This window comes from Pongo abelii, chromosome 5 (genome assembly GCF_028885655.2).
Source record: "Pongo abelii isolate AG06213 chromosome 5, NHGRI_mPonAbe1-v2.0_pri, whole genome shotgun sequence".
Taxonomy (NCBI): Eukaryota; Metazoa; Chordata; class Mammalia; order Primates; family Hominidae; genus Pongo; species Pongo abelii.
The window spans coordinates 109,604,641-109,614,216 of record NC_071990.2 but is presented as its reverse complement, the minus strand read 5'-3'; the positions used below and the strand labels follow the sequence as shown (position 1 = coordinate 109,614,216).

The 9,576-nt window shown below is 41.1% G+C and overlaps 1 protein-coding gene across 2 annotated transcripts in view; it reads right to left on the bottom strand.

Moving 5' to 3' along the window:
- Positions 1-525: 525 nt before the first annotated feature.
- Positions 526-9,576, bottom strand: part of AFG1L (AFG1 like ATPase) — a 242,231-nt gene continuing 233,180 nt past the window's right edge. The window contains exons 13-14 of one of the 2 annotated variants that reach the window (XM_054557953.2): positions 8,136-8,260; positions 526-1,151 (exon numbers count right to left, since the gene is read on the bottom strand). In XM_054557953.2, coding sequence (XP_054413928.2) covers positions 1,115-1,151; positions 8,136-8,260 — 162 coding nt within the window. In that variant the 3' untranslated portion in view covers positions 526-1,114. Of the gene's footprint in view, positions 1,152-8,090; positions 8,261-9,576 lie in introns of those variants that run through there. The other variant, XM_024248591.3, reaches the window with a different exon arrangement.

Sequence of the window (9,576 nt, the reverse complement as noted above, 5' to 3'; positions counted from 1 at the left end):
GAAACTTTATTCCCAATATCTGACCTCAAATGAACTTTTATAACATAACTTGACAGGGGGACTCTTCTACATACACTCATACTCAGGGACAGTTCTGTCTATCGGTCATACTGTCCATCTATCTGTCTATCCATTCACATGATTTTTTTAAAAATTAAGATACAGAATAATTACCAAAGGAATGTGAAAAGTAAAAAGCTAAGATCTAAAGAATAAAGTTAAACATTTTATATTTACTGAGTTCAAATCAATGGTTCTGTTGTAAATTTATCTTCAACTTCATTCACTGAGTTAAATGAATCAATTTTTAAAACAATCTCTTTTTTTTAAATAGTAAGAGTAAGAGACAGTGTGGTATAAAATATAGTATATGAGTTTTGTAGTTGTAAACTATGAATCTCAAGTCAAGCTACTTAACTTTCCCAAGCCTCAGTTTTCTTATTTTTAAAGAGGGATTATAATATTCACTTTCTAAGACTATTTTTTTTAACTGAGCTAATGTAAATATGTAGCATTTAATCCAGCACAAAGTGGTTATTTCCCATCCTTTCTCCCTATTATGTAACCTCTTTGAAATTACTGTGTTTCACTTCAATAAAAATATCTTTAAACCACATTTCATTTACAGAAGGCTTCATTTAAACTCTTCTCTCGGCTTGGGTACTCATCCATCTATCTGCTTGCCTTAATTAGGTTAATGTCTAAAAGAGACGATGTGATGCATTACTGACTAAGAAATTAAACAGGGCCATGCCGTGCCACACTACCCCTGCCAGAAGATGGCTGGAGTGGCCAAGATATAAAAAATAAAAATAATAATAAATAAAAAATAAATAGGTTCAAAGAGCTTACTTATGTTGACCATTGTATTCATTGAACTGACTCACCTATGCCTTACCTTCCCCCAAATGCTTAATTTTCACAAGATTTTGTGGATTTTATATTTTTTGTTTTTTTTCACACTCATCCACAGCCGAAGATCCACTTTGTGACAATAGTTAGTAAAGCCAGGTTTTACTCAAAGAAGCAAAAAATGAGCTCAGTGAAGGACAAATCAGATTTCCTGTGAAGCAGGCTTGTCAGGCGTTCTTTCCTATTTCCTATTAGGTCCATCTCACGGCAGAGTCGGCGGCAAGGGCGGGGGCAGCATGCTGCAAGGAGAACAAGTGTCTACAACAGTGGGAAGGAGCCTGCTGTCCACTGGGGTACGGCTGGCCTCATGTGAGCGGGAGTCTCCTCTGCTGATGGAGTGCCTACGACTCTGACACCTACCCCCCACCCCCCGCCCACACTCTCTCACTGGTCCCCTTTCCTGGCTGCGGAGTTCGTAGCTCTGCCTGCAGATCTGCCTGTTGGCTGGAATTTGATACTTGCTCCTTATTTGATCCCATCATAATTCTCTATTTTTTTTTAGAAAACTTTGTGACCACTTGAGATCAAGTCCCGCCTACTAAGCTTGATCTCAGGGTTAAAAACATATTCTTCCATACACCTTTGGGGGAGGAGCCAAGATGGCCGAATAGGAACAGCTCCAGTCTACAGCTCCCAGCGCGAGCGACGCAGAAGACGGGTGATTTCTGCATTTCCATCTGAGGTACCGTGTTCATCTCACTACGGAGTGCCGGACAGTGGGCGCAGGTCAGTGGGTGAGTGCACCGTGTGCCAGCCGAAGCAGGGGCGAGGCATTGCCTCACTCGGGAAGCGCAAGGGGTCAGGGAGTTCCCCTTCCAGGGGTGACAGACGGCACCTGGAAAATCGGGCCACTCCCACCCGAATACTGTGCTTTTCCGACAGGCTTAGGAAACGGTGCCCCAGGAGAGTATAGCCCGCACCTGGCTCAGAGGGTCCTACGCCCACGGAGTCTCGCTGATTGCTAGCACAGCAGTCTGAGATCAAACAGCAAGTCGGCAGCGAGGCTGGGGGAGGGGCGCCCGCCATTGCCCAGGCTCGCTTAGGTAAACAAAGCAGCCTGGAAGCTTGAACTGGGTGGAGCCCACCACAGCTCAAGGAGGCCTGCCTGCCTCTGTAGGCTCCACCTCTGGGGGCAGGGCACAGACAAACAAAAAGACAGCAGTAACCTCTGCAGACTTAAATGTCCCTGTCTGACAGCTTTGAGGAGAGCAGTGGTTCTCCCACCACGCAACTGGAGATCTGAGAACGGGCTGACTGCCTCCTCAAGTGGGTCCCTGACCCCTGACCCCCGAGCACCCTAACTGGGAGGCACCCCCCAGCAGGGGCAGACTGACACCTCACACGGCCCGCCAGGTACTCCAACAGACCTGCAGCTGAGGGTTCTGTCTGTTAGAAGGAAAACTAACAGAAAGGACATCCACACCAAAAACCCATCTGTACATCACCATCATCAAAGACCAAAAGTAGATAAAACCACAAAGATGGGGAAAAAACAGAGCAGAAAAACTGGAAACTCTAAAAACCAGAGTACCTCTCCTCCTCCAAAGGAACGCAGTTCCTCACCAGCAACGGAACAAAGCTGGACGGAGAATGACTTTGACGAGCTGAGAGAAGAAGGCTTCAGACGATCAAATTACTCCGAGCTACGGGAGGATATTCAAACCAAAGGCAAAGAAGTTGAAAACTTTGAAAAAAATTTAGAAGAATGTATAACTAGAATAAGCAATACAGAGAAGTGCTTAAAGGAGCTGATGGAGCTGAAAACCAAGGCTCGAGAACTATGTGAAGAATGCAGAAGCCTCAGGAGCCGATGCGATCGAATGGAAGAAAGGGTATCAGCCCTGGAAGATGAAATGAATGAAATGAAGCGAGAAGGGAAGTTTAGAGAAAAAAGAATAAAAAGAAACGAGCAAAGCCTCCAAGAAATGTGGGACTATGTGAAAAGACCAAATCTACGTCTGATTGGTGTACCTGAAAGTGACGGGGAGAATGGAAACAAGTTGGAAAACACTCTGCAGGGTATTATCCAGGAGAACTTCCCCAATCTAGCAAGGCAGGCCAACATTCAGATTCAGGAAATACAGAGAACGCCACAAAGATACTCCTCGAGAAGAGCAACTCCAAGACACATAATTGTCAGATTCACCAAAGTTGAAATGAAGGAAAAAATGTTAAGGGCAGCCAGAGAGAAAGGTCGGGTTACCATCAAAGGGAAGCCCATCAGACTAACAGCAGATCTCTCGGCAGAAACCCTACAAGCCAGAAGAGAGTGGGGGCCAATATTCAACATTCTTAAAGAAAAGAATTTTCAACCCAGAATTTCATATCCAGCCAAACTAAGCTTCATAAGTGAAGGAGAAATAAAATACTTTACAGACAAGCAAATTCTGAGAGATTTTGTCACCACCAGGCCTGCCCTAAAAGAGCTCCTGAAGGAAGCGCTAAACATGGAAAGGCACAACCGGTACCAGCCACTGCAAAATCATACCGAAATGTAAAGACCATCAAGACTAGGAAGAGACTGCATCAACTAACGAGCAAAATAACCAGCTAACATCATAATGACAGGATCAGATTCACACATAACAATATTAACTTTAAATGTAAATGGGCTAAATGCTCCAATTAAAAGACACAGACTGGCAAATTGGATAAAGAGTCAAGACCCATCAGTGTGCTGTATTCAGGAAACCCATCTCACGTGCAGAGACACACATAGGCTCAAAATAAAAGGATGGAGGAAGATCTACCAAGCAAATGGAAAACAAAAAAAGGCAGGGGTTGCAATCCTAGTCTCTGATAAAACAGACTTTAAACCAACAAAGATCAAAAGAGACAAAGAAGGCCATTACATAATGGTAAAGGGATTAATTCAACAAGAAGAGCTAACTATCCTAAATATATATGCACCCAATACAGGAGCACCCAGATTCATAAAGCAAGTCCTGAGTGACCTACAAAGAGACTTAGACTCCCACACATTAATAATAGGAGACTTTAACACCCCACTGTCAACATTAGACAGATCAACGAGACAGAAAGTCAACAAGGATACCCAGGAATTGAACTCAGCTCTGCACCAAGCGGACCTAATAGACATCTACAGAACTCTCCACCCCAAATCAACAGAATATACATTTTTTTCAGCACCACACCACACCTATTCCAAAATTGACCATATACTTGGAAGTAAAGCTCTCCTCAATAAATGTAAAAGAACAGAAATTGTAACAAACTGTCTCTCAGATCACAGTGCAATCAAGCTAGAACTCAGGATTAAGAATCTCACTCAAAACCGCTCAACTACATGGAAACTGAACAACCTGCTCCTGAATGACTACTGGGTACATAACGAAATGAAGGCAGAAATAAAGATGTTCTTTGAAACCAACGAGAACCAAGACACAACATACCAGAATCTCTGGGATGCATTCAAAGCATTGTGTAGAGGGAAATTTATAGCACTAAATGCCCACAAGAGAAAGCAGGAAAGATCCAAAATTGACACCCTAACATCACAATTAAAAGAACTAGAAAAGCAAGAGCAAACACATTCAAAAGCTAGCAGAAGGCAAGAAATAACTAAAATCAGAGCAGAACTGAAGGAAATAGAGACACAAAAAACCCTTCAAAAAATAAATGAATCTAGGAGCTGGTTTTTTGAAAGGATCAACAAAATTGATAGACCGCTAGCAAGATTAATAAAGAAAAAAAGAGAGAAGAATCAAATAGATGCAATAAAAAATGATAAAGGGGATATCACCACCGATCCCACAGAAATACAAACTACCATCAGAGAATATTACAAACACCTCTATGCAAATAAACTAGAAAATCTAGAAGAAATGGATAAATTCCTCAACACATACACCCTCCCAAGACTAAATCAGGAAGAAGTTGAATCTCTGAATAGACCAATAAGAGGAGCTGAAATTGTGGCAATAATCAATAGCTTACCAACCAAAAAAAGTCCAGGACCAGATGGGTTCACAGCCGAATTCTACCAGAGGTACAAGGAGGAGCTGGTACCATTCCTTCTGAAACTATTCCAATCAATAGAAAAAGAGGGAATCCTCCCTAACTCATTTTATGAGGCCAGCATCATCCTGATACCAAAGCCTGGCAGAGACACAACCAAAAAAGAGAATTTTAGACCAATATCCTTGATGAACATTGATGCAAAAATCCTCAATAAAATACTGGCAAACAGAATCCAGCAGCACATCAAAAAGCTTATCCACCATGATCAAGTGGGCTTCATCCCTGGGATGCAAGGCTGGTTCAATATACGCAAATCAATAAATGTAATCCAGCATATAAACAGAACCAAAGACAAAAACCACATGATTATCTCAATAGATGCAGAAAAGGCCTTTGACAAAATTCAACAACCCTTCATGCTAAAAACTCTCAATAAATTAGGAATTGATGGGACGTATCTCAAAATAATAAGAGCTATTTATGACAAACCCACAGCCAATATCATAGTGAATGGGCAAAAACTGGAAGCATTCCCTTTGAAAACTGGCACAAGACAGGGATGCCCTCTCTCACCACTTCTATTCAACATAGTGTTGGAAGTTCTGGCCAGGGCAATTAGGCAGGAGAAGGAAATCAAGGGTATTCAATTAGGAAAAGAGGAAGTCAAATTGTCCCTGTTTGCAGATGACATGATAGTATATCTAGAAAACCCCATTGTCTCAGCCCAAAATCTCCTTAAGCTGATAAGCAACTTCAGCAAAGTCTCAGGATACAAAATCAATGTGCAAAAATCACAAGCATTCTTATACATCAATAACAGACAAACAGAGAGCCAAATCATGAGTGAACTCCCATTCACAATTGCTTCAAAGAGAATAAAATACCTAGGAATCCAACTTACAAGGGATGTGAAAGACCTCTTCAAGGAGAACTACAAACCACTGTTCAAGGAAATAAAAGAGGATACAAACAAATGGAAGAACATTCCATGCTCATGGGTAGGAAGAATCAATGTCATGAAAATGGCCATCTTTCCCAAGGTAATTTACAGATTCAATGCCATCCCCATCAAGCTACCAATGACTTTCTTCACAGAATTGGAAAAAACTACTTTAAAGTTCATATGGAACCAAAAAAGAGCCCGCATTGCCAAGTCAATCCTAAGCCAAAAGAACAAAGCTGGAGGCATCACACTACCTGACTTCAAACTATACTACAAGGCTACAGTAACCAAAACAGCATGGTACTGGTACCAAAACAGAGATATAGATCAATGGAACAGAACAGAGCCCTCAGAAATAATGCCACATATCTACAAGTATCTGATCTTTGACAAACCTGACAAAAACAAGAAATGGGGAAAGGATTCCCTATTTAATAAATGGTGCTGGGAAAACTGGCTAGCCATATGTAGAAAGCTGAAACTGGATCCCTTCCTTACACCTTATACAAAAATCAATTCAAGATGGATTAAAGACTTACATGTTAGACCTAAAACCATAAAAACCCTAGAAGAAAACCTAGGCATTACCATTCAGGACATAGGCATGGGCAAGGACTTCATGTCTAAAACACCAAAAGCAATGGCAACAAAAGCCAAAATTGACAAATGGGATCTAATTAAACTAAAGAGCTTCTGCACAGCAAAGGAAACTACCATCAGAGTGAACAGGCAACCTACAAAATGGGAGAAAATTTTCGCAACCTACTCATCTGACAAAGGGCTAATATCCAGAATCTACAATGAACTCCAACAAATTTACAAGAAAAAAACAAACAACCTCATCAAAAAGTGGGCGAAGGACATGAACAGACACTTCTCAAAAGAAGACATTTATGCAGCCAAAAAACACATGAAAAAATGCTCACCATCACTGGCCATCAGAGAAATGCAAATCAAAACCACAATGAGATACCATCTCACACCAGTTAGAATGGCAATCATTAAAAAGTCAGGAAACAACAGGTGCTGGAGAGGATGTGGAGAAATAGGAACACTTTTACACTGTTGGTGGGACTGTAAACTAGTTCAACCCTTGTGGAAGTCAGTATGGCAATTCCTCAGGGATCTAGAACTAGAAATTCCATTCGACCCAGCCATCCCATTACTGGGTATATACCCAAAGGACTATAAATCATGCTGCTATAAAGACACATGCACACGTATGTTTATTGCGGCACTATTCACAATAGCAAAGACTTGGAACCAACCCAAATGTCCAACAATGATAGATTGGATTAAGAAAATGTGGCACATATACACCATGGAATACTAGGCAGCCATAAAAAATGATGAGTTCATGTCCTTTGTAGGGACATGGATGAAATTGGAAATCATCATTCTCAGTAAACTATCGCAAGAACAAAAAACCAAACACCGCATATTCTCACTCATAGGTGGGAATTGAACAATGAGAACACATGGACACAGGAAGGGGAACATCACACTTCGGGGACTGTTGTGGGGTGGGGGGAGGGGGGAGGGATAGCATTGGGAGATATACCTAATGCTAGATGACGAGTTGGTGGGTGCAGCGCACCAGCATGGCACATGTATACATATGTAACTTACCTGCACATTGTGCACATGTACCATAAAACCTAAAGTATAATAATAATAATAATAATAATAATAATAATAATAAAGAAAAAACAAACAAACAAAACAAGAAAACAAAAAAACAACAACAAAAAAAACATATTCTTCCATTATGTAGAAATCTGAAGGCCTGGGAGATTTACTGTAATTCATAACCAAAAAAAAAAAAAAAAACCACATATAAGCCCATATTCTAAAATATTATCCCTTTTAGTTTATATCAGATTGGAAAACTGTCTTTGTTTTGAATTGAAACATAGGCATTCTTCCCCCGTTATAAAAGACGTATTTCTAACGTGCCCCCACCATGCAGCCCAGATGTCTTACTTGTACATTCAAGGTCCATTCAGGTGGTTTAATGTGAAGCTAAAATGTCTGGTCCTACATTCATCTTCAGGAATGAGATGATTTTAATTTCATGGTGCAGAAATAAGGCCAAATAAGAAAAAGCAGACCTAAAAAATGTTAAGTGTTTAACTTACTAATCCACTAGATCCTTGACAGCAATTTTAGATTAAAATGGTCCGGAGGACAAAGTGCATAATTAATGATGAGAAAATGATTCCTTCAAGTCCCACAATAAGGAGTTCTGCCTGTGTTAACCATTTGTCTAGAGTTTTATTTATGCAAAAGTGACAGTTACTTCTTGGTTCTGTCTCTTTCGTTCCAGTACTGTTCAGTCTGCATTTCCGTGAGTCGGGAAATCGTGCGCTGAAATGCAAAGATTTCCTCTTCTCCGGTAAACATGGAGAGTCCTTCTGCTGAATCCTGGTTATAAAACAAAGAAATTAAATTAAAGCTATCACAAATGAAAATTTACAGAACCTAAGTATAGGTTTAAAAAAACTTTTTAGGCTTACCGGTTTAGATTATGCCTTTTTTTATAACTTTTTTTTCATATACAATCCCTTAAATGAGACTAGAGAGTCAACCAATTTAAACTGATAGGCAGTAAACACATCAAATTATCAGAGAGAAAACTTAAAAGGGAAAACTTTCTCCAAAAGTGCACACCAGAAATAAGTAATGGCAAAAAAACCCCCAGTAGTTCTGAGAAGCCAGAAAGAGGCTGGTGTAGGCCTCCAGACAGGGTACCAGTGCCTAAGGGGGAGGCCCTAAGGACAAACCTCTGGAGAGCCTTTTCCAATTCAACCAATGACTAAAGGAGAGCAAATGCAAATGAACAGTGGGTCTGGGTTCTGGAGAATGTGCCTGGGATCTAAAAGCCAGGGCTGAAAGCCAGGGCTGTTTTTAGTCTTCAGCTGCTGGGACAATTGATCCCACCATCTAGGACCAAGTTGGGAAGCCCTGTCTCTGTGAGGCTGGTAACCCCAGACTGGTGACACCAACACAGACTCATGGCCACTAAGTGGGCTTGGAATTTTTCTCTTTCCTTAGGGGTTTGCTAGTATGCTTTTTCAGAGAAAAATTCTAGATTCCTAAATCCATCTTCTCCACTGATCCATTTGTGAACCTTCAAGACCCTGAGATCACATTCCCTGATTTCTTCATATATGATTGGCTCTATCTGCTGAGCTTATTTTTTCTTGATCCTCGAGGAATTTGAGACAGGGTCTCACTCTGTCACCCAGCCTGGAGTGCAGTGGTGCCATCTTGGCTCACTGCAACCTCTGCCTTTTGGGTTCAAGTGATCTTCCTGCCTCAGCCTCCCCAGTAGCTAGGATTACAGGTGTGTGCCACCACACCCGGCTAATTTTTTTATTTTTATTTTTATTTTTTGTAGAAATGGTGTTTCACCATGTTGCCCAGGCTGGTCTGGAACTCCTGAGCTCAAAGCAGTCTGCCCACCTCGGCCTCCCAAAGTGCTAGGATTATAGGAATGACCCATTGCATCAGCCTAGGGGAAAAAAGTTTTAAGAGCCAATGATGTAAACTTTACCAACCTTTTGGCACCAGGGACCAGTTTCGTGGAAGACAATTTTTCCATGGACCAGGGGCAGGGGGATGGTTTCAGGATGAAACTGTTCTAGCTTAGATCTGAATGTTTATGTACATCCAAAATTCATATGCTGAAATCCTAACCCATAAGGTGATGGTATTGGAGGCTACTGAATGTTTTTGTC